Source organism: Amphiura filiformis, chromosome 3, assembly GCF_039555335.1.
Source record: "Amphiura filiformis chromosome 3, Afil_fr2py, whole genome shotgun sequence".
Classification (NCBI taxonomy): domain Eukaryota; kingdom Metazoa; phylum Echinodermata; class Ophiuroidea; order Amphilepidida; family Amphiuridae; genus Amphiura; species Amphiura filiformis.
In genome coordinates, this window is record NC_092630.1 from 28,861,368 (window position 1) to 28,888,607 (window position 27,240).

The 27,240-nt window shown below is 35.3% G+C and overlaps 1 protein-coding gene across 1 annotated transcript in view; it reads left to right on the forward strand.

Moving 5' to 3' along the window:
• The window catches only part of LOC140148320 (filamin-A-like), a 204,290-nt gene that overhangs the window by 55,102 nt on the left and 121,948 nt on the right, over positions 1-27,240 (forward strand). Inside the window, 4 exon segments of the mRNA XM_072170228.1 lie at positions 5,196-5,293; positions 14,266-14,394; positions 22,366-22,581; positions 25,017-25,179. Of these exon segments, the coding sequence (XP_072026329.1) occupies positions 5,196-5,293; positions 14,266-14,394; positions 22,366-22,581; positions 25,017-25,179 (606 nt within the window).

The following is a 27,240-nucleotide window of genomic DNA, read 5'->3' on the forward strand; positions in this document are numbered from 1 at the left end:
TGGTCCTTGTAATAAAGAGATGCAAATTTGGGATCAAATTCTTATGAAGCTCTTTAAGGTTGGTTCATTGGGTTTTAGTACTTCAGGCTTAAAATGCAGTGCTCATTAGAATAGTATACTAGCACTTCCAGAACACTTGGATTATTGAAAATCAGAAAGCAACATAAGTTTAGGATGATTGTCCCATCCTTCACCCCCTATCCATTGCCATTGACCTTGTTAATTATAAACCAGTGAAAGTGATTTGGCCTTCTTTACCAATCATATCTATTTTGACATTTTATAAACAGTGACCCTATTAAGCTAATTGTGCAGCTCATTATGCTAAAAGACAAGTAAATTGACTGGAAAATTTTATTTACTTTACATATTTGGTGAGTATGATTTCCCATCACAGCAGCTGAAAGGAGTATCCCATCATGCATTGCAGTATATCTGCATGCTCCATAGCAAATGTATACAAAATATAAACAAGAGCCGCTTAGATATTGAGAGCTATGGATAGTTTCACAATACTTCAGGGGTTCATACTTTTTCAAACAAAAGTCTAAGCTCCCCTGATTTAAGGGAGTAATTGAAATTTGAAGTGAGGGATTTTGTGTACATTTTCTATGAAACATTTATTGCTATTATGGTACCGCAAAGCATAATGGGATACTCCCTTTAGCTGCTGTGATTTCCCATAGTTATACCAGGGGTTTTAGGAGCAGAACATTAGGAGGAGTGTTAGGAGGACAGCAACATTAAAAAAATGATTGCAAATATATATTTTTGGACCAGAATGGAAAGGAGTTTTAAAAAAGTTAAGAATTTGGCTCATAATTTGGTTAATTGTGAATACATTATACTCCCTGATGATCTATCATATCAATAAAAACATACATACATTACAAATGAAATGACAGAACAGAACTGCTCACAAAATCCTATTTTTTTTGGCATTTGGACAATACTATTCATAATAGATTGTAAGGATGGCACGGGGTACTATCTCTCCAGATTTTCTAGTAATTATTGGCTTTAAATGAGGAAGGCATCACTAAATGGTAGGATTTCCTAGTGTTGATATATGAAAGCACAGATGGCTAAGGCTAGATTCCTGCATTCACAGATGGCCTTGGTAGACGGGCAGATCCCCTTTTCTTTATCCTCCCCTGTATAATGTGGGCTGTAGGATACATGTATATAAGAAGAGGCAGTGGCGGCGCCAGGAATTTTTTTCGGGGGGCATTGACAGGGCAAAGTATATTTCAGGGGAGGGAATCAACAAAATTTGTGCAAATTGCAGCAAAAAGTGTTAATTTTCATAATTTTGGGTTTTTACTGGGGGAAACAGGGGGCAAGAGTTCTGACTGGGGGGCATATGCCCCCCATGGCGCCGCCACTGGAGAGAGGAACCGATTTATATGGCACACTGAACTGTGATTGAGTTCCAGTCTCTTCTGTATGTTGTTTCTTCTGTGTCTGGTATATGGATTGAAATTGGAGGGGAAAATGGTCCTGATTTTTTAGGCTAAGAAAGTCTTTAAAAGCTGTCTGTGGAGTGTTGAGAAACAAAATGGCAGAAAAAAAATTAAGAGTGTTATTGAATTGTCTGCTCTGAAGATTTAGGCCCTTGTTGGCTAAAAACAGAGCAAATAGGTAAAATAGGCAAATAGGTAAAATAAGACTTGCACAGAATCGGTCATTTAGTTGGTTGCAATATCCTCATGCATAACATAACACACTAAACACATATATATTCTAAGTCCAATTGCTTACGACATAATGCTTCTATAACATGACCCTTGATTATTCTTATTGCCAATTGAATTACCTATTGATGCTAATGATCATGATTAATTGTCTGTAATTAATTAAATACATGTATTGGAATTAAGTAATTACAAGTAGTGTTACGTAATAAGATAAACATTGTGATGGCATGGAAGAAGTGTAGACACACAGTCTGATGGGAAATAGAGATATGTTTTGAGGAAGGAATTACTAAATTATAAATTATGGCATGCAGATATCAGCTGCTGTGAAGAAAAATTAAATAAAATTAAATAAAAGTAAACAAATTAAGGTGGGTTGCTATAAAAATGGACAAAAGTATGATTTTATGATGAGTTAAATGACTGTAAAACCCTTTTGCACAATCTTATCCTAGTTTTGATTATTTAGGTAAAAATGTAGATGTATGCTGTAAATTTAAATTTGCAAATGTATGTACACTGTATTTAGTATGACATTCGCCATTCATGCGTGGAGTTTTGAAGCTTATGTAGCAAGTATTCAAGTGGGTAGTTGTATGTTAGCACTTCATCAGTGTTTTAAACACGATTTTGTTACAAGATGTACAGGTAGTTACACAAACCTTAGTAGTGTAGATATACAACACAATGTATAGATGTATTTAGTAATGATCTGTATGGTACAATTTCATAATTTTTCAGAGTTATGTGTTGTGCGTCAGGTGTATACGATCGTAAACAATCATGCTGATTGGCTGATCAACAATCATGGCAACAACACGGTTGACCCATTAGTTGTGGAGTGTGTAGCAGGAGCGGATACTTCGCCTCTTCTACATGATCGATGATCACCATCCTGTACCCAGAACTCTGAAGAATTATCAAATTTAACTTAGCTTAAGAACAACAGCTAATTTGGTCCTTATAGCGCTATCGGTACCCCGATAGGTATCAATGGCTCTTTCCATCATACCATGAACATCTGCACAGTGTTTTTGTTTTTTATTGAAAGGATAGATGATAACACTATACAAATGTTAATTATATGCTTGGTACAATTGATTACATCACCAGGGTATGATAAAAAGAGTCATCGCTACCTATCGAGGCACCAATGGCGCTATACGCCGTAGAAGTGACGTAGTTAATCGGATTAACTACCATAGCAATAGATGAATACAATTTTTATTATACCGCCCTGCACTACAATGTTCACGCGGTACCGATGCATTGAACCATAGATGTCAAAGAGAGGCTGATCACTCGCACCTGTAAGATAAGTATCTTTGAAAAGAGCGGTATTGTATTCAATTATGTTTGCCGACATACACAGGTGATTAGTGCAATATGCTTGTAGTGCAGGGCGGTCTATTCAAAAATTGTATTCATCTATTGCTATGGTAGTTAATCCGATTATGACGTCACTTCTACGGCGTATAGGACCAAATATGATGTGATGCCTTATAGGATGGTTTGGGCTGTCTTACTTTGCAAACTATATAATAGCCTGCCCAAAACCTGGCCCATTTTCTGATGAGCAAGGTTTGGCAATTATTAACTGATTTATTCAGCCAAGACTTCATTTCTAAACCTTGGTTCATCTCAAGTTCTGTAGTAGATTCTTATTTTGCTGGTCATAATATCGAATTGTGGGTAAAGTTAATCGTGCAGAGCGTACACACGCGTAAGCGCGGTTTGTCTTCATGCTTGAAGCGGAACCCCCCAAGAAAACATTGACATCACTACCGAACTTGAGGTGAACTAAAGTATATACTTACAAACTCATATTTTACAAAATAATAGGAAAGTTATCTTATGAAGATCTCTGATCTGTAATAATTGAGTTTCACTCTAAATCATAAAAGAGCGATTTTCACTTTTGTATTTTTTAGAGTGCCAATACTTAGTGATCCAATCCAATTGAGTGAAATAAATGCTTTTAGGATTACTCTTAAATAAAGAGTGAAATTAACACTCCAACAAGTGGAGTAGCAATAGATGAATACAATTTTTATTATACCGCCCTGCACTACAATGTTCACGCGGTACCGATGCATTGAACCATAGATGTCAAAGAGAGGCTGATCACTCGCACCTGTAAGATAAGTATCTTTGAAAAGAGCGGTATTGTATTCAATTATGTTTGCCGACATACACAGGTGATTAGTGCAATATGCTTGTAGTGCAGGGCGGTCTATTCAAAAATTGTATTCATCTATTGCTATGGTAGTTAATCCGATTATGACGTCACTTCTACGGCGTATAGGACCAAATATGATGTGATGCCTTATAGGATGGTTTGGGCTGTCTTACTTTGCAAACTATATAATAGCCTGCCCAAAACCTGGCCCATTTTCTGATGAGCAAGGTTTGGCAATTATTAACTGATTTATTCAGCCAAGACTTCATTTCTAAACCTTGGTTCATCTCAAGTTCTGTAGTAGATTCTTATTTTGCTGGTCATAATATCGAATTGTGGGTAAAGTTAATGCGTGCAGAGCGTACACACGCAGTAAGCGCGGTTTGTCTTCATGCTTGAAGCGGAACCCCCCAAGAAAACATTGACATCACTACCGAACTTGAGGTGAACTAAAGTATATACTTACAAACTCATATTTTACAAAATAATAGGAAAGTTATCTTATGAAGATCTCTGATCTGTAATAATTGAGTTTCACTCTAAATCATAAAAGAGCGATTTTCACTTTTGTATTTTTTAGAGTGCCAATACTTAGTGATCCAATCCAATTGAGTGAAATAAATGCTTTTAGGATTACTCTTAAATAAAGAGTGAAATTAACACTCCAACAAGTGGAATATATGTGACGTGTCATGTCAAAAGGAGACACTTTTGGGCAGGATCGTTAATGGAGAAATTGCCAAAAATCTGCCCGGGGTGATTTTTTTCACAATTTGGGTTTGTTGCAAATTTGTGATATTATTAATGTTAAAAATATTGTCTGATAGTTTCAGACCGGAATATAAATGTCATCTTGTATTTTTGGAGACATTTTTCAAGGTAATTCCCTATTCTCAACATTGTCAATAATATTTTTAAAGGCCGATATCTCAATTTCCAACTTTTATAATACCATAACTTGCGAACTCAATATCTTTGCTTAGGAATGTCCAATTTCATTGGGGAAAATGGTGTTGTGGAGCAAAATATCTCCATATTTAAGATATGTAAAAACCTCAAAATTGATAACCCGCCCAAAAGTGTCTCCTTTTGACATGACACGACACATATACACTGGACTAGTGTGATCACTTAGGTGCACCATAAAAGAGCAAAAGGGACAATTCATGTCTTTGCAATAGGAGAGTAAGTTTATAAGTTACAAAGTTTTGTGAAATTATCCTGTATCATAGATGTAATATATATTATGTATCATGCATCTTATCATCTTTGTCTGTTAAACCAAACCCTAACTTGTTATTATAACTTATATTATGTAGGTCTATGTCCTGATTGGGAGGACTGGAATCCTAAGGACAGGTTGAAGAATGCTAAAGAGGCCATGGATCTTGCCCAGGACTGGCTTGGTGTACCACAGGTAAGATAGCTTATATAAAGGAGTTGAATTCAGCATCCAAAGAGTAACATTTCCATGGTACTCTATAGAATGACTCTTTTTGACTGAATTTGACTCTTCTTCATAGTAAGATAACAGAGTAAACAGACAGAAGCAAATGATTATTTAACAAGGATTATAATCAATTGATAATATCAGTCCATTGTATTTGTCTATAGCTAACATTCCAAACATATAATCCAGAATTGTCCTTAACCTAAACTGAAAAAGAAAGTCATTGATGATGATTTTCAATTCATTATGTCTGAAAATCATATTAAAATTTTGACCTTCTATATGTTTGAAACATAAAGTTCAGGTACATCTCTGCATAGACTGTAAAGCTCTATGTACACTCCACTTTGTCACTTCGCGCAAAGCTGCGATGAAAAAATTAATTTGCAGCTTCGCGCGAAGGTATTGATGTATACTTCCATTAAAATATTGCTGAGTATCGCGAAGAATTGTTGCCCGCCCTGTGTTTTCTGTATATGTTCTGTATATCTTCTATATGTTTGAAACATAAAGTTCAGGTACATCTCTGCATAGACTGTAAAGCTCTATGTACACTCCACTTTGTCACTTCGCGCAAAGCTGCGATGAAAAAATTAATTTGCAGCTTCGCGCGAAGGCATTGATGTATACTTCCATTAAAATATTGCTGAGTATCGCGAAGAATTGTTGCCCGCCCTGTGTTTTCTGATTGAAACTTCGCTGGCCCCCAAAGTTGAACCAAATCTAACTCTTCAAGTGGAGTATACATTGAGCTTAATCTCTGTTGCCTGATATGTTCTTCATCGTTCAGCGATGAAGGATGATATGATTTAAAAACCTTGGCTTGCAGAACTGACTCTGCCCTGTACTTTGCTCTGACATTGTATTTATTTGTACAGTGTAATAATAATAAAAACAATGACAAAAAATTACAAATAAAGAAACAGTCTACAGATAACTAAAATATGACAATTGAAGAAATACGTCCTTGCAACTCTTTGGGTTGCTATCAATTGCTTCGATTGAAAGAAAATCTACATCATCAAGTATAAAAAAGTGGCAGCACTTATTACAAGATTACAAGGTGCATTGCATAAAATTGGTCTTGATAGATCAAGGGAGAGTGTGGCGCAATGGTTAGGGTACTTGAGGGGAGCGTGGCGCAATGGTTAGGGTACTTGCCTTTAGTGCATGAGGTCCCGGGTTCAATTCCCGGCAGTGGCGATTTGCTGGGATATTGACTTGGAAAAAAAAGTCTGAAATTAATTGGCAACCTCTGTAGATTAAATTCAGACTCCCGCTCTCCCCATGGTTCATTCAGAATTGGGTAAATGAATCATGAAAGTACTCCGTCCTTTGGAGGGGACGCTAAGACGTCGGTCCCGTGTGCAGAGAGCCATACCTGTACATGTATCTCGCAGCCAGTTTCGAAAAGAGTAGGGTGTTAACCCCTGACTGTTCCCAACCTGTCCTGGTGTTCGAATTGGACCCCAATGGAAATAAGCTTCAATAGAGGCTTTCTTGGGTTATCCAGGGTTGTCAAAACCCAAACAAATCAAACAAAGAAATTATAACCTCAACCTGATTTAGGGAACCAAAACAGACCAATAAACATAATATATTTGTAGACAAGGAAACTTACTCCTTAATGGGTGTTGTCAAAGTTACAGATTAGTTTGTAAAGAATTGTCAAATACAAGTATTAAATTTAGCAAACCCATTTTTCAGTAAAAGTTAAATTGATCTTAGATGTTAAAATTCTGCAAGTTGGTCCGATATATATTAAAACAAATTACAGACCAGAAAACAAAATAATTATTCAGATTAATGTTATATTCAGAAGCTTTGAGCCCCTAAAAAGTCCCGAAAATTGGCATGGGGAAGTGGAAAATAACAGGAGGTGCCCAAGTTGGGTAAACAAGTCAGTAAATATATCAGAAGTACGTGCAGACACTTTAGTCTGTACACTGGCATGGTATTTGTCTTACCCAACATGGAGTTGAACTTTGACCATTGTAAGCTATCGAATGTTTAATTCTCATCTTAACTTTCTTTTGTACATTTGTACAAAACCTAGTGGCTATGTCATGTATTTTATCAGAGAGTCTAAATATAACTATACAATAGGTATCACAACAATGCAATATTATGAACCAAAACTTAAAATTTGCCAATTTAAAAAAAATGACAATAAGAAAAGTTAAACTTACTTACTTAACAACCTTTTGGTTAAAGCTGGATAGAGAAAGTTGCATGTGATTATTTTTTTTTAAACGAACAAAATATGCAAATTAAGAGCTCAGTAAATCAGAATGAAATTGTTGCTGAATTTTGTTTCATGGGAATTGGGACATTGCACAAATGCATATTCATAGTTAAAATAACTACTTCTGTTTGGTTTTATATGGACAACATAAAGACTGATGAGTTCAGTATAATTTAAAGAATGAGTCAGAAATGTGGTCTGTGGTCAGGAGAAGATGATTCTTTTCTTTTAGTTAGGGGCCCAATTATGTGCAATCAAATATTTTCGGTGTGATTTGGTTTAAGAATCCCATTGATGATTAATTTCAGCTGGATCACTAACGAGGCAAATCTCATACAGATGTCTTGCTGTGTCACACACCAAAATTACTACTGACCTATAAAAAATTCCTGTAAATGGAATAAGTTGTAATGCACTAGGAAATAAGTAGAGCGTATGAGATTATTGAGTTGTATATAGGTACAAGGGGACTTTTAAATTTTATTTGTAGGATTGTGGTACATTTATAATTGTTTCCTAATTTCAAATAAATTATTAAAGTGATTATTTAGAAATTATAGTGTGTCTGTGGTAAAAGGTGGGTTATAGCATTTTCAGCTTCAGAATGTGTCCTTTGAAATATTTATGCTCATGCAAATCTATAAATTATTCTGGCAAAGATTCTAGTAAAAAAATTTGTAATTTTAACAGTAATTTGCATGAATCAAAGTTGATTTTCTTAAATTTCAAAGTCTAAGAAGATAAGGCCACTTGGAATCAATCTTGAGTTTCCTGTCACATAATTTATAAAAACAAGCAAGGTAACTTTTTCATTATCCATTATTTTTGTGACTTTCACATTATATAACCGAACGCAAGTGTAAAATGCATTGTTATTTACCGATCATGCACTCAAAGATGGATTCTTAACCCATATGACATTTAAAAGTATACTAAAAAGAGGCTGCATGTTCGGTAGCAAAATGGATGTTTTGATTTTGATTTTTCCATTAAAAATGCACAGATATTCATAGTTTTTTTGTTGCAAATATTACCAGTTTTTAATTTGTTACTTTTGGAAAATCACAATAATGTTCAAATTCAAGTGAGGGTCAGAAAAATAAAGTGAGGGCGGGTGACAGGAAAGTGGAAACTCAATATCGACTTTCATTGGCCTAATATGCCAAAATCAAATGATTCCTGCAATGTATCAACAAACATTTTATTCTCGCACTGGGCGCCAATTATTTTTCATGAATTGCTCAAAATTTGTCTAAAAAGTGCATTCCATGATTTATTTGCACCTGAAAAATTACAAATATCATATAATACAACACATTAAAAGTTTACAAAGTAATGCTTTCACAAGACTTCAATGATACTCTTGAAAAGCATATGGTCTTCATCATGTTCATGTGTGATGTGTTCCACATAAAACTTTCACTTTCAACTTTGTAGGCGAACATATTTTTATTCAGCTGATGTAACAATCATTTTGAATATTTATCAAAGCAGGCAGTGATAAGATACCCAGACCATCTGCTTTTAACAACGCAGTCACTTCACTCATTATCAGTTCTCCAGACATCTATCTGCCTAATTATCCCATATGACATACTGATCCTATGGCGACCTACAAGGTCATGTCAACCCTGTCGAATTCCTAAGTCATCCTGTCACTTACAGAACGTCCAAATATGGCATGTGGGGCAGATCAATTTTTGTATAGGTCCGGATGTTGCATGATCCAGTAACACCAAAAAAAGTGGGATACATTTTTTTTGGAAAGTTTTAATTGGTTATTTTTTTTAGGGAAAAAACACAAATAAATTATTTTGGTTTTGTCCATGCAGTGTCGGAGATGGCATGAGTGATACTACTAAGCGTGGGCTGGTGAGCTCCCTCCAGCAGATTCATTTCTCAAATACCTGACATAATTGGGCTTAGGGTGCAACACAAGTTTTAGTCTAGTTAAAAAACAGGAAATGAACAGCATCATCAGTCTGTAAAAGTGGAAATTTTCGTACTTCATTTATTTTCGAACTTTTCACGTTGGACGCTGCTACAACAAAAATAACAACACTTGAATATATTCCGTTTGTGGGTAGTTCAATGTATTGAAGCTTAGAATTGTGAATTTAAATATACGTTAAAAGAGTTCAAAATTGGCAAAGTGCGAAAAATTACACACGCATAAATATTCACTTTGACAGTAGTAGAGAGTTGTCACAGAGGATGTTGTAGATAGTATTTATCTGTATGGATGTGTAGGAATAGGGATGGGCAGGATCAGAAGGAAGATACCATTTTAGAGAGTGTCCATTGTCCGGGTTGTTGATGAAAGATTCTATGTGATAATCCAACATTATGTAAAGGACTGGGTGATGTTAAGCTTCTGACCATTATAGGGTTTTAGGTTATCTGTGCGAAGTTAAGAGGCTGTCAAAAAGTTTGAAATATGATATTATCAAGTTAGGATGAGATAGGTGACTATCTGGATTAGGCTGTTGCAAAATTGCTGATGACCCAGCGAACACAAAAATGTTCTAAAAAACACATTTTGGCTTTATTCAGAATGTTCTAAAACTTTTCAATGTCTGGTTATATATAGGTCATAAAAAGCGTCTTTTAAAACGTTTTATATGAAACAATACTACAACATTTTTAAAATGTTGTCAAAATGTTATTGTAAAATATGTTATGGCAATCATTTTTGCTAAATATTTTGTCAACTCTTTAAAAACATTATGTTAAAAATATATTGCATCTAGTTTTCGGAATATGTTTTTGAAATGTTATTAAAACATCTTATACCCTTTATATAACCCGACAAGAAGACACTTTCCGTAAAACGTTTTGTGTTTCCTGGGGAAAGGGTCAATGGGTCATGTCATTGAACTCAGCATCCCTGACATTTATGCAAAGTTAATGCAAATTTGTAATATTCCTCTGACCGCTCATCTAAATAGCTCATGAACATCTGCAGGAGAGGGATATATTACTGAATTGTGGCTTTTACGACGGGAGTTCATAACAATAAGTAATTTTTTAGCGAGTTCACCATCAAACAAGTTTAGAACTGTCAAGCTTTCATCAGGAGTAGCTCTGACTTCTTCAGGACAAAGTACCTAAGAATGAGACCTGTAGGCCGCCCCTTGCCTACTCTTTTCAGAGCCACCAAACCTTTTACATTAGCAGATAGGCGAGGTCTGCTTGTTCTCTGTTGACAAGGGGCAGTCTTCAATTAATGGCTCTTTTCAGAGCCACCAAACCTTTTACATTAACAGATATTCGAGCTCTGCTTGTTCTCTGTTGATAAAGGACAGTCTTCAGTGAACAACTCTTTTCAGAGCCATCAGTAGGCAAGGGGCCGGCCTACATGTCTCATTCTTGATACTTTGTTATGAAGAAGTCAAAGCTACTCCTGACAAAAGCTTGACAGTTCTAAACTTGTGCGCGGCAAACCTGCTAAAAACTTACTGAAGTTGCCAAAGATTTGCCCAAATGCCATTGCACTGCCTTATCAGTCTTACATTTACAATAGTTTTTATTATTATTAGATTTCTAGGCCTTCAATAGCTCTTGGCACTGCAGCATCAATCCATCTTGAAAAAGGGTCGGGAAGTTGGCCTAAATTGTCAAAAAGTGGCTGAAAAATAAAGGCTAATATTTTCAAAAAGTGTGTGGGAGCATAGATCCCCCGGGAGATCCCCATCCCTCAGGATTAATGTCCATGCTATAGCATTCTAGTGTAAATTCTAAGTCCACCAGGACACAACAGTCTGTGGTGTCCAAGTGAGTGATTTCCAAGTAAGTCCTGTTTGTTATTTTTATTTACAAAATTAATGTAGGCAGAACCTAAAAATATGGTGCCTTTTAGAGCGAGAAGCTGCAAACAAGTTACCAGACATTTAACACTTTGGCTTAAAGCAGGAAGTACACCGTGAAATTGGGCACTTAAACGTGAATGTATGTTTGGTTCACAGGGTTTACACAAAGTATGTGTCACTTATTGTTTGACTGTATGAATAGTGAGGTATTGTCTGCAAATTTGTTGATTTGAAGTAGAACTTTATTGATAAGTTATTTTGCTAACGGTTTGAACTTTCAACAAACTTGAAATTAGTGAGCATAGCCTATTACTTAGGAAAACAAAATTAGACATTTCAATAATGAATGCTGTAATAGAAAAAATAAAAAACAAAACAATCTTATCATTTGCTTTGATCTACTAAAGACACTAAAAAACATACAAGAATTTGAACTCACATGCCACACCTAATCATAATTTGTGAATTGTAAGATGGTAAATGCTAGCACATTGTGCAACACAGATCAGGTATACATTGGCTCGTAGGGTTTCAATTTTGGCAACAATCTGCGATTTGATTCTCACAAGATCTGGTCTGAATATGGATTGATTATCCCTAACTTACTAGAGGCTTTTGAGTAGAGGGGAAGGAAGGAATGAAAGAAGGAAGGAAGAAGATGAAGACAATTTTTTGCTTTGGTGCGATTTCGACCCCTCGCGTGCTAGACACACGAACGACCATAGTACGCCATTGGGAATACCTTGGCGGCCCTGATTTGGTAAAATGATCTAACTTGAAATTAAAATCGCTGTTTCGAGAAAAAGAGCTTTAAAGTTTGAACACGTGGCGTTTTTCTTTTTGAATAAAATAAATTATTAAACAGATCTAATGTCTTAGAAAATATAAAAATCTCATTATTTGGTGGCATGGTGGTGATTTTAGGATGTCACCAATGGAAAGAGCGCCCTCACATTACCCATGATATGGATTTATCTCAAAATGTCCAAATTTCAAGTTTTACCAAATCAGGGCCATGGCGGCCCTGATTTGGTAAAACGATCTAACTTGAAAATCGCTGTTTTGAGAAAAAGAGCTTTTAAGTTTGAACACTTGACGTTTTTCTTTTTGAATAAAATAAATTATCAAACACATCTAATATCTTAGAAAATATAAAAATCTTTTTATTTGCAAACATTTGGCTAATTTGGTTGAGTAATTTTGAAATAACAACCATTTTTAGGGAGTTAGATTCTTTTACATTGTTTTACCTCGTAACAAAAATAAACATACCGAGACTCATTTATTTGGTAAAATGATCTATCTTGAGATAGGTTGTTTTGCCGTGTTATCATTAACGTGTTAGGCTTTGTCTGGCGCTACCTAGGGTCTTGGTTAATGCGGTAAAATGATCTAACTTTGAGATAGGTCATTTTACCATATTAAATACATGGAAAGTGACAAAAAAGTGTCAAGATAGGTTCTGCTATCTTCAAAATGAAGCATGGTGGTGATTTGAGGATGTCACCAATGGAAAGAGCGCCCGCACATTACCCAAGATATGGATTTATCTCAAAATGTCCAAATTTCAAGTTAGATCGTTTTACCAAATCAGGGCCGAAGATATTGGACAATGTCCAGATGTACCGGTAGCTAATGTTATGAAGGAATTATGAATGTCTATTCAGCATGGCTTTAAAATGCAGCAGCAGACATCATAGATCTGTACTTTAGGTCATCCATCCCATTGGGTTTCATATTATCCAGGATGGAAAACTACTCCTGCTGAGACTGCACATTGTAACTTGAAAATTAGCCCTTTCCTTGAAGGTATCTGGAGCATGACCTCAGGTAGTTACAAATTAGCTTGTTTTTTACCCCAAAATAGGGATTGCCGAAAAACAGGAATAGCTGTTGGGAAGTATGGCATGTACATTGTAGAACATGATGAAAGTTATGTTGTGCATAGAGATGACATGGACAGTGTGTCATCATTCACACGTTTGCTGCTTTGACGCTAAAAATAGTCTTGCCTAGTAAGACCAGATTTTCACCATTTCCGCACTCATGTAACATAATCTTAAGATTAGGTCTATAATTGGACATTGATTTTTGTCTTGAAGTTGAAGAAAGCTTCTGACCAATTTAAACTTTAAAGGAACTTTGGATGTATTTTCATCAAAAGGCCTCAAATTTTGGGACTTGTTTTGATTGTTGAAACCTAAAGATCCCAAATTATTTCCATAGTACCAGAGCACTGTTTATCAAATGCGCAGTGTACATGAATGTAGGACTCAGGGGAGGAGGCAGAGCGGATGCCTCCTCCCAAAAATGAAAGATGAGCTGAACATTTTTGACATATCGTCAGCACAGAAATGTTGGTTGGTCACATGAAATTGCAAAAAGGAACATTTGAAGAAATTGAATTTGAGAAAAAACAGAGTAATTGGTCACATATCATATGAGTAAATTTGATAATTAATGAAAACTGATATGAATGTTAGTATAATATTATTATTTATTATTTTATTTGTATAAAAAGAAAGTGAGTGACAGTAAAATAAAGGTGGTATGAACAACTTTGATATGATAAAATTTGAATATATTTGATTGATAGTGGGTATGGGAACTTGAATATTTATGCAATAGGCAATTATGTAAATGCATCAGTGTTTAAAGAGGTAATCAAAATTGTAGTTAAATTTGATGACAAAATAGAATGAAATAAAATGGATTAGAAATAGAGGAATATTTTTATTTATTAACCACCATAAGTTTGCTTCTGTTTTTCATTTCTGCACCTTGAGTAACGCCCAGTATAAAATGCCATTATTATTTTTATTATCATGTTTGTTTTTATTATTATTATTAATTTTTCAATTTTCTTTTGTTTTTTTCTTATACAGCTGCTGAGACCAGAAGACATGGTGAACCCCAAAGTAGATGACCTTAGTATGATGACCTACCTTTCAGAATTCCCCAAAGCAAAACTTAAAGATGGCGCTCCACTCAGACCACGTGCCAACGCCAAGAAGGTATGTATACATGCACGGCTATGATGTCATTTATCAAGACGGATATGAAAAGATGAAATTTATCAGGTTCATATCTAGTTGAGTGTCTGTGTAGGTATAAGTAATATCTTTAGTCTACCTCGAGTCACCAGCACTAGCTAAGTTTAGCGTGTGCTGCGCTGGCTTAGCATGCTTTCTTGCGTGTACATATGCGGCACGTTGATCGTGTGTGTAAAAGTATGTACACGCACCAAGTAACGCTAAGCCAACGCAGAACACGCTGAACTTCAAAGCTAGTGCCAGTGACTTGAGTTAGATATATAGACTATAGCATAGTGTTTATGCAAGGATAAGCTTACCAAGATGGATCAAAAGATCCAGCTATCTATACTCTGTCTTGGCTTATATGTGAAGTATGTTCATGCATAGACAGGTCTCTCTGCTGTCTATGGTTCATGCTGGAGGAAATGCATTACAATCAATGATTTTCAGAGGAGAAGGCATAATGCACCAAATGACCATGTTGGAATGTCACTCATGGTAAAGGAAAACAAGTGCACCAGGTACATGTACCACTAGGTTGTTTTGCCATGCTCCTGCCAAATCTCAATCCAATAATGATGAAACAGACCTTTGTAACAAAAACCCCATCAGCATGTGATAGTAGACTTTGGATTACTTCCCACATTAGACTTGACAGAGTATAACATGCTCATGGCATATTGTGTCACTAAATGTATACAGGCATAAATAGTGTTTATAATTACAATGTAAAGTGTACTGGGTCAGCCCAATGGCTTTCTACAGGATGGGTTATATATGAAGGGATAAGATTACTAATGGGTCAAGTGTCTGATGAAATCAAGGCCAGCTATACTCTGACTGGCTGACTTGAAATATGAAGTTGACATTCAAATCAGTTTGATCATGTAACAGGGTTTAGTCTTCAAATCAAAATAGTACATTGTTGTACATGAATGGTAGCAGTTGAGATGGTGCATATGCCTAATACTTTCTGCACAATGATCTTACTTCATACTTAAGCCTGGTCAGAGTATAGCAGACTCTTATATGTTGAGGGCTCAGTGCAGCAAAGCTTTATCTCCATTACATGGAGATAAGGCTTTGTTGCACTGAGCCCTCAACAAGTATGAGATGCAAACGCAATCAAGTAAAATGAGTTGGAAATGGTGGAAATCATTTGATTTAGAGAGTTTTAACTTTACGGGACCCTTAACTATAACAGAACTTTAAATGGGTCAATGGGTGCTTTAAAGAAACTGTTGATTCAATTTTGGTGCAGTATTTACAATACACAACAATAGAGATCAAGCAAAATATCTGTCCAACTCAATTTCCTTGATCTCATTCTCTATGATCCAAAATAATCTCAAGAGGCACAGTTCATTAAACTTTATTACAACATCATAGCTCAAAATTTGACCCCAGATTGTCGTGTATGAGACTATGAATTACTGTTCCCAACTGGTATATTGCTGATAACAATCATTAGGCAAACATGATGCATGCTGGGAATGAAAAGGGCTCAAAACTTATCGAATTCATCACCCACGACAGCCAATTTGAGCCCTTTTTATTCCCAGCATGTATCACCTTTGCCTACAATTGAAGACCGAATTAAAAAGACTAGCTTGCTTCTGACGTCCTGTCAACCAGACCAGATATGCCGTTTTGCGCAGGTCAGCAACCAATCACGTCGCGCCTTTGCCCTGATGTCAGACGCAAACTAGTCTTTTTAATTTGGTCTTCAATTATATCAATTGCTATCAAAGGTCATTCTATGAATATACAAACCACAGATGAACTACAAACAGTCAAAGTCTCAGCATCACCTGATAATGAGGGCTGATCGTTCCTAGACTGGCCCCCAGTCTCGGTTCGGTTCCATCTCTGGATAATGCCCCCGGGGATAATGTAACAATAAATAATTACGTAATGCCTTATGAAAAAAATGCCAACTCCCCCCCTTATTTTCTTCAATGCCAAAACCCATTCCTCTTCATCCACAAATCGACACCACTAATTACACCCACCACAGTCAACCATGCAGCAATATAGAAATATACTCGTATTATAAGTGAACGCGAAAGTCCATTGAGCGCTGATTCCGAGACTGGTCCAATCTGTTAGAGATCTCACTTCCAAATATTCGTTCAACGAAGCACGGTGATTCCGATGTCAATTCTGAAAGCCCGCCCCAGTTTCAATTCAAATATGGTAGCACAAAGCTATGCAGCGGGATGTGGCGCAAGATCGGATGGGACACTTGTCAACAACTGAGAGGTATTGAGCTCAAGTGGCATGCGTCTGATAGACCCATGGTGCAGCGCAATAATAAAAAAGGCAACCACTCGACTCGGACTTAGGCCTATTGTCCATATTATGTACATTATCGCGTGCGGTTTGCAAATGTTTGCACATTATTTAGCTAGGGAAGCCTTTTCTGCCCAAGCTGCGTTGATTGGTCGGATACAATATCGTTGTTTAGTCGCTTACACAAACGTTAATGTAGTGAAAACATGGACGTGGTATATAGAAAGATTGCGTGACTCCAAATCCGGAAAGTGAACTTCCAGCAGTTTGTGGGAGCTGGAAGTCAAATTGCCTACAGACTGGGAGGGTCCGTGTATTGGGTTGATTTTTAATGCTATGTAATCTACATTACCAGTCGTTCTCCACGGACCCGAGGGAGGGTCTAATCGTTCCATGAATTGCTACGAAACTACTCTGCGCATACCACCTATTTTTACAGTCATTTGCGTAAACGCAAAGACACACAATGTGCTTTATCACGTACACAAAGGCACGCAATGCTGGCATGACATGTACAATCGAACGATTGGCCATCATGAATATTGGAGGATTCACAGAATATAAAGCTTGGGGACTTCGATAGTTTGTAGTTCGTTTGTAGGAGTCTGTGGTACAAACATATTGGGGTTAAAGAACTGTATTGTAAAGATGAGTTGAGATGATATTGATCGCATATATAGCAACACGACAATTATGTGTAAAGACACAAACTGCGCATAGAAAGTATGATGTACTTAAGTATGGCTCAATTTCTTTAAGATTTTAAACTCATTGAGAAAATCAAAGAGTTGCACAGAATACAGATGGACCAACCTGTTCAATGCATTTTGATACATTAATTGTCACAATATGACTTAATTTCTTCAATTAAAAAAACGTAGCATTCCAAAAATATTAATATTTTCATTGACTTTTTCCTTCAAACTTGTCAGCGTAAAGCCTCATTAACTGTCATGCTGCAGTGAACACATTTCAAAAGTAATGTGCTAGAGAGATGCTTTGGGGCGAATAGCTCCAATCGTCACTTTTGAAACTGTACCTTTCTTCAATAGAAATTGCCATTTCTTGTTCAAATTAAGTCGAATTGAATTAAATGAGATATCAAAATGTGCAGAACAAAATTGCCTATCTGTATAACATTTTTATTTTCATGTTGCGTTTAGTATCTTCAAGAAATTGCATCTTATCGAATTCATATTGTGCACAGTTTGCATGTAGATAGGGTTTGTAATTATCTGTACACTATGCTTGGTCAAACAACAAAATGTATAGGCTTGCTATATAGTAATAGTGTGTATGTCATGCTCTAGTCTAAATACACACAATGGAATGCCGACTATCTTGTCATGACCAGACTGATGATTATAGAGGGCACTCAGAAAACAAATATCCCAGCAGATGGTGCAGGACATGATGCTGTCATCTGTTGGGGGTTCGATTGATTGATAAGACTTTCTGAGTGCTTCAAATAATCTTTACCTTGTCCTTCTGGAAAAACAAGGAGGGCTGATAGTGCATTTAATTTTAGAACCTTGTAGAGAGAAATAATTTTTGGGGGTTAGATAAGAATTTCAGGCAGCTTGCAGAGTAAAGATAATGATATAGGGCCTACGTTTTTTTAGTAACTCTGATATTCTTTCAGAGGGACATGTAACAGCAGTAACTAAGTCCAATAATGGTTAATTTTTAATCAGTTGTTATGTGTTAATGATGCACTTTCGTCAAATCAGACATGGAATTGGCATGTTTTTAATGGTCAGTCTAGGGGCAAGCATAGCCTGAGATTCTGTATGTATTGCAGACATAGACATCCTGTTATTCAGGTTTTATGTCTTAGAGGTACATACTAATTATTAATTAGACTGAATATGAGCATGTTTTGAATTTTGTAGCCCCTTGTGGTTTGTACGAACCATGTGCATATGACATAGGACTTATATTTTTGTTAGTGCACACAATGTACCAATAATTTGGCACAGATATAAATCTTTTTAATCATATGCTAAGAAATCAGATAACTTTCCCTTTAGAAGCATTGAAGCATAGACGGCATTGAACCAGACCTGGCCATGTACCTCAGAATAATATCAAAAATCACCAAAATTGTAAAAGGCAGTTCAGGTTCTAATAAGCCTTTGATCACAGACCTTGGAAAAAGAATTGTAACATGTCATATAATTTCAGCAAAGTAAGCTTCACTCCTATAATGTGATGATTCCAAAACTTATATCAGGAAAATGTAGAACATGTAGTAAATGTAAAAAAGTTATGTATATATGCTGTCTGGGAAATAATATAGTGAAACATCTTATGTGACATGATCTGATCCACTCAGGCCAAAGTCAGAAATATTGAAATTGGGTTATTGCTTAGTACCTAAGCCAGGTCCTTTGAGTATTTGGTGGCAAAGTTATGAACTTTTTATATTTCCATTTTCTTATGTTTTTATTGTTCTTTGCTCCTCAGTTTTTGGCTATATGCCAATTTCAATATTACTGACTTTGGTATCGTGTCACAAAGATAGATATGGTCTTATACGATATTTAGTGCTGTATTTGTGGATTTTAAAAATTATACAGATAAATATCAACATCATGTTTGTATATGATGTTCCAATTGGTTACTAAACATGTCTAAGTTGAAGCTAATACATAATTATTAATTTAATCTACATAATTCATGATTGCATTGCAGCATAATACAAGTCCATGAGCATGGAGAGTTGTGGGCCTTGCTTATAACTTGTCATGATTCTAAAGTGCATTTTGAAAAAATATCATCTGGTTATGCCAAGGTGTAAAACCTACATGTCATTTTATATAGATTTTTTGTTCTTTTCAGTTTTTACCATCGTATAGCATTTATTTTATTTCTAACCTTTTAAAATGTAGTCTCAATTTTCACCATTTTCTCTACATATTGAACTCAGCCAGAGTCACAGGTATGTTTTTTGTATGGATTGTACATTGTACATGTTCTCGAGTTGGTTTCCGTGACAACTTGATTGCTTTTGAAAGCAATCTGAATTTATATGTACATACTAATCTATCTCATCATTTTTAATCAATTTGTGTTCATCGCTCATTTTACTGATACATTAATTTATTTCTACTGTTTAATTGGTGCGAATGAACTTTTAATTAAGCAAGGTAGAGCATATCTTGTTTTTTGTGTTCATATTGCAAAAAACTTCCATTTTAAATCGTTATGAAGTTTTGTTCCAAGTTAGTATGTATAGCTCATTTGTATATAGAGTGAATTTCTAGTGTATTGCAGTATCAACGTAAACTGAGTTTGCAGTCTAGAATATGATAGACAATTTCTGCCGTGCTTAATTTAAGATTAGACTTAGTTTGAATTTAAGGTCCAATTTTCGACTTTCTCGGCCTATACAGCCGTAGGATGTAATTAAACAACAGAACCGGTGCGTGCGTGCGTGATGTATGGTATTACTAAGGCAATTCTTTCAACCTGGACATTTTGGTGTCAAATTGTATAGCTATTCAATACCTTTTGCCCCAATCCTATTTTAACCCTAACTCTAAACCCTAACCATATCTGTCCAAAATAGAAGAAAGCTGTTACACATTTGATGGGCTCATTTGTGAACTATGAGTTTTTGGCAATTTAACTTTTGTGCTCTGTGGTCTTGATTGGCGGACCAGAAGAAAAGGTGGGAAACCAAATCTTGTCACTTGGGCAAATGTAGACTCTGATGTTGATAGCTTAGCCTTTTATTTATTTTTTGTTTTGAGTGAAGGGAAGAAATAAAAATTAAAACAATCAATAATAATATCATCATAAAATTCTGACAATTCGACTGCTCAGTGTCTGAAGTGGGTAAATGCAATAGCTGCCATCTGTAGCTGCCCTGTGTAGATGAGTACAATATACTCTGTGTTAATCGCCAAATGTTCACAGGGCAGCTATTGTACTTACCCACTTCTGGCACTGAGCAGTCAAATTCAGCTATATGTGGCACCTACCTCAATTATAACAATTGACAATTTGTTTAAGTGTGCATATTGGGCCTATTGTGTATTTTGCTTCCTCATGGCAGCTATGTCAATGCTCTGGTGATCGGGACTCCTGGATACTGGATGCCTCGACAGGCTCTGGAAAAGTCCCTAGATATGTAACACTACCATGAGGAACAAAACACACTGCCATAGTTGTCTTAAAGATTTGTTGAGCTTTGACTTATTTTTGTCCTATGGTCCAAGCTCAACATGCACAAGACACCAAGAAGTTACTTATATTCATAAATCTAAGGTACTTAGAAAATTCTCGGCACCCTAGCCATAAATTTGATGAAACATTCGGCAGATAAAGAGGAGGGCTTCACATGGTTTGAAAAATGAAACTATAGTTGGATAAAGTGTGGCTGAGTGTTGGTGTGGCTGTAATAGTATATTGTGGTTTAGTCTCTTCAAAGACCTATACATTTTAAACATCTAACCTACCCATGTTAACTTTTAACTCAAGGTCTTTGAAAAGTCTAGATTCCAAGACTTTTTACATGTTATCCAACTTTAGTCATTTTAATTTCATTCCGTTAACTGAAATTTGTGTAATTCATTTGAATTGATCGATACCTTCAACGTATCCAAGTATCTTTTGGAGACAGTGGAGGAGCAAACCCTATGTCTTAACGCATCAGCAACTATCATGTGAGTTGAAGCAGTAAAAACAAGAAGAATTACTGTTTTGATTTTTGTAGTGGTGTGAATTGAATTGAATTGATCCAAAACATGTTCATGTTGGCACATCATCGTTTTGTCGTCACATTTTGGCTGGATTACTAATAGTGTTGCCAGTTCTGCAGACAATATATGACCCGATATGTGGTAATAGGTCACTGAAATGAATTGTCTTATAAAAGTACATGTTTATATCTGGTATGAAGCTAGGCGTAATAGCACCCTTGTTTTTGCGTATTCCAGGACACAGCTATATGTGGTTTACAGGACTATTTCATTCTAATCCTGTTTTGTTCTATTACAGAGTGTATTTTGTTGTAGAACATACGTTCTTCAAACTCAGGAATCACTTATGCACTTGGGGACATTGGTTAATCTAATTTTAAAATTTACTTCTATTTCCTTTACAAGCAATATTGTAACATTTCCATAAAAATGTATAAATTTTTTTTTTGCACAAAATGTTAGTTTTCACTGTCATATATTTACCCTTTTTAATTTTGACCCGAACAAATGAGGCAAAACCAAGAAAATCGCTATTAATTCCTGCACCTATGTAAGCCAATGCATGCCACTCCTTGAACATGACTGAGGTCTGTCCGTCTGATTTGTTATGACCCGTATGCCATGTACGTACAGCGTTATGAACATCACATACATGTTCAACTAATATTTCGATCACAATAATTAAACGACTGAATACTCCGTCGTTCTATTCAAAATTCAGGATTTTGTCATAATTTCAGCACCTTGATTTTTGCAAAGCATGTTCAATTATTAAAGTACATTACAATCATGTAAATATGAGAATTTTGAAAATATTGAGGGCGTCTTCCTTAGCAAATTTTACAATATTGCTTTATTGGTATAAAATTTGTACAAATTTGTGCAAATATTCTTAAAGTAAAAAGAATTCTTGATGTGTAATGCAGAGTTTTTGACTGATTATTTTTTGCAGGTTCGTGCCTATGGCCCAGGTGTTGAAAAGGAAGGCAATGCTGTTTCCAAGCCAACACATTTCACCGTGGAAACCTACTCTGCCGGTTCTGGCAAGGTTGATGTGCGCATCATTGACCCAAACAACCAAGCCGTGCCATTTGAAATCAAATTCAACAACGACAAAGCAAAGACATACACCATAGAATATATCCCCAAAACAGTTGGAACACACGTAGTAAGTATTATATTGGTTTTTGTTGTTCATCAGCGTTAAAGGTAAAAAAAGTGTATTTCAGGTAATCTGAAGAAAACTAGGGCTGACGTCGGCACCGTTTTTTAATGTTGACATGTCGATATTATTTGTATACCGACGTCGACAGTGTTTCGACATAAAAAAAATTCTAACATTTTTTTTTGATTTTCAAAAAATATTTTTGGCCAGAAAAGCAAGTTATAGGCCCAAAATGACTTGTTATTCAAGGTTGGAAACCAGAGAAATACTGCTACTAAAAAAAAAATGCCAATTTTTTTTTACAAAGCTGGATAAAGTTGTACATTTTAATTACTTTTGCCTATTGAACAGCTAGCAATGCATACTAATTCAATGTGTCCCTGACTGTTCAATAGAAGCAAAGGTAATCAAAATGTACAATTTTAACCAACTTTTTAGTAGCAGTATTTCTCTGGTTTCCAACCTTGAATAACAAGTAATTTTGGGCCTATAACTTGTTTTTCTGGCAATCTGAAAATTAAAAAGAAAATATTTTTTCTTTAAAATTTTTTTTTTTTGATGTCGACATGTCGGGATATGTGCCGATGTCGACATTATGACGACATAAGGCATGTCGACGCCGGCCTTAAAGAAAACCCCCTGCATGACTGAGAACATTTTACTCATTTGTAGGGAAAGTTGAACATTCAATATCTCTGAACAAAAAATGAACTGTACAAAACTTTTAGACTAAAAATCACACAAACTTACCATTATATACTAGTAATTTAAGCAAGGGAACATAGTAATATCAGCACGTGGCACATAATACTGTTTTCAATTTGGCATTTACCAAAACGGACATTAAAGACCAATGCACAGGAAACTAGGAAATAGGTATCTTCCTAAGGAACTGGTTGGGATCCATTGCTCCAATTTATTGCATTGTCAGCTTTATTTATAATTTGACTTGACAGTTTGTAGCATACATGCATTGCTGGCTTAGTTGTAAAATTAAGGACAAATTACAGTGTGTAACACAAGGGTCAATTTGCCATATTGGAGTGTTATGTTGGGGACCAAAACAATATGCTTAAGCATTGTTAATGTAGTACTTGGTTTGGAATAAGCCAACTTCAGAAAAAGATATGGGTGGGACAAGAACAAAAAAAGTTTAAAAAAAAAGTAATTTTATATGCTCTAAACTGAACTATGGCATATCATATTTGTAGTAAACTTTAAAAGACAAATGGACCAGAAATATCTATAATATGACTTGTTTGGGTATGTGTGGTGATAGGTTCCATAATCCATGTCAATAAAACAAAAGACCAATAAGCAATAAATATATGCCAACTTTTTATGCCATCCAGAAAATTAATAATAGAAACCCTTACTTTAGTATGTGCTACTTGGCTGTGGTTCAAACCAAAGCCAAGTAGCAGATCCTAAAAAGTTGCCTTAAATATTCATTTTGATTCATGCTTCCACTTGAGTCACCAAGTGGGGTTCCCTGTACATGATATCTAAAAAGGAACAAATTGTGTGAAATTAAAATAGACAGAATGTATAGATGATTTGATCGGGAAAGTGAGTCATTTATTGATCAAATTCAATTTTCATTTGGAATTTTTTTTTTCATTGTTGAGGCTACAATTTGCTGATAATCCCATCTCAATTTTGGTTTGCGGTTCTTGAGATATGGCAACTTTCAGATATAAATGTACATAGAATTTCAACATTTAATTTTGCCCGATCTCAAAATCGAATTGAGCAACAAACCCGGGCAACAAACAACTGGTTTTGCCTGGGGTGCATTTCACTAAACTTTACGAAGCTTTGTAAGTCTCAAAATCGTTAGTAACTTCACGACAAGTCGTAAGTTCCATTTTACTAAACTTACTTATGAACGGTGCCCTTCTGGGGTGCATTTCACTAAACTTTCTGAAGCTTCGTAAGTCTTGAAATCGTTTGTAACTTTTGACGAGTCGCAAGTTCCATTTTGCTAAACTTACTTACGAACGGTACCCTTCATAAGTAATTGGGATTTGCTGCAGGGACATTTCGTAAAGTTACGTCTAGTATTGGGTATTCGTAACTTTACAAACGGTTACTAGAGTTACGAAGAGTTTAAAGTTAAGTGAAGTGGACCCCTGATTGGGTTTCATATATTAATCTTAGTGTAGACAATATTAGAATTGGAAGGGGGGGTCAGCCAAAGGTCATATGATTCAACTTGGCAAAAGAACATGTCTGGAGCAAGAACATGTGTGAGTGGAACAGGCCTGTTTAGAGATTTACTGATAATTAAGCTCAGCTATGAATTCTTTAGGTGATACTTAGATAATTAGACAACATTTATGTTGTTATGAGTATATATATGAGTATATAAAAAAGAGTAAAAAGCCTGATTTCCCACAAAAGATTCTAACTTTTTTGATGTCGATTCTTACCTACAGGTCACAGTAATATTCAAACAGTTGGAGATACCCAACAGTCCATTCACAGTCAACGTTTCCGCCACCAAAGTTGATCCCAGCAAATGCTATGCAACAGGTCCTGGTATTGAACCAACAGGTGTTATCCTCAACCAAAAGACATACTTTGAAATCTTCACTGCTGGTAAGTGCAGTCACTATCTTAAGCGCTCTGGTATGAACGTTTCGACAGTATTTCTTGTGGGACATGAGAGCACATCAGACATATCGAATTGCATTCTGAATACGAAGAATGTCTTTCTGATATCAAATATAATACAAATTTTATGACAAAGTATCAAAATTTGATATTTTTCACATTTTTGATATATAACAGTCCTCGAAGTAAATTTTATAAATCTAATGACATATTCTTAAAGTGTATGTAGCTGGGAGGAAAAGCCGACTATCAATTGAAAATTTGGACCTTTCATATTGAAGATATGGATTTTTTTCCCAAAAAGACCTAATTTGTTTTGGTGTTTTGGGAAAAAAAATTTGATATGTCTGATGTGCTCTAATGTCCCACAATAAATACTGTCCAAACATTCATACCCCACCCCTTAATTAAGCCTTTAACTATTTTTTGCCCGGACGTGGCAGTGTTGAGGCAGACATTTCACAGTGTGCATCAGGGTGCAAATGGTATAGTTAAAGGCCCATTCAGTGATTTGCTCATCCGGACGATCATAGAAATCATCAAAATTCAGATTTTGGTACCTTTTTTGTCATTGTCATAAATGTGTTAAGATAGCCTGCTAGTTGTTCAACTGAAAGCCATGTATTTAAGGCAAAACTAAGGAATTTACATGACTCTTGTATTTGAATGGGGCTTCAACTTCGTCAATACTGCTGTTTTCTTTGTTTTTGCCAAATTTTTCATTTCAAAAATACCAAATGCAAATTTGAATGACTTATCCTTCACTTTTAAGCAATTTATAAACAATTCTAATTTTTTACACTTTCATTGGGATCACTGAGTGGGTCTTTAATACCGTATACAGAGCATTTTTTTCCAAAATTTTAAAAGGAACAAAACAATATAAATTTTTTGATTAGCAGTGGATAGTAACTCTGTTAGTTACACTTAATTGGAAATAAAAAGTTTACATCCCATTATTTGGTTAAATTTTTGAAGAAAAAGGTGGCAAAATTGTGTTCCACATGCAATCGTCACCGGAAAGCAAACAGTTTTCATGTTCTTTACAATGATGGCAATTTTAGAATGATTGCATATGATTTTGTACTTCTTTGAAGGAATGAAAGTGGCGTCAGAAGGTATTTTATTTTATTTATGTTGTTGTCAATGTTGTTGTTGTTGTTGTTGTTGTTGTTGTTGTTGTTGTTGTTGTTGTTGTTGTTGTTGGTGGTGGTGGTGGTGGTGGTGGTGGTGGTGGTGGAGGTGGTGGTGGTGGTGTGGCGAAAAATAATACCCCCGTAAAATTGATCTGAGAAAAAAAGTGTTTTTCGCCACACCCTAGTGGTGGTGGTATTGTTGTTGTTGTTGTTGTTGTTGTTGTTGTTGTTGTTGTTGTTGTTGTTGTTGTTGTTGTTGTTGTTGTTGTTGTTGTTGTTGTTGTTGTTGTTGTTGTTGCTGACAGCATTCATTTAAAGATTTATCAGATTATTATTATTAATAGAGAGTAAGTCTGTCACAATTAATTCTCTCCTCACAACAGTTTCTGGAAGAACAAATTATGAAATTCTTACAATTTTGGATTAAAAATAAACAAGTTCAGACTTTAAAAATAAACAAAATAGTATGCAAAAGGTATTCAAGATTTAAAATAATTTGCTTTTTTAAGTCTTCCTGTTTGGTTGAGTAGTACATTACTTTCATGATAAAACACTTTAATTCAGAAACACTTCGTGAGAAACACCTTTATGATAAGAAACAATTTATAATAAACACTTTATGAAAAATGCCTTTATGAAAAGAAATACTTCATCAAGAAGCATTTTATGAGAAATAACTGTATGATTAGAAACACTTTGTTAAGAAGCAATTTATGAGAAATACCAAATATGAAATACTTTATAAGAAACACCTTTATGATAAGAAACACTTTTTTAAGAAGCACTTTATGAGAAATACATTTAAATAATAAATACTTTATAAGAAACACCTTAATGATAAGAAACATTTTATAAGAAACACTTACATAAGAAATACCTTTATAATAAAAACAACCTTTTATGATTAGAA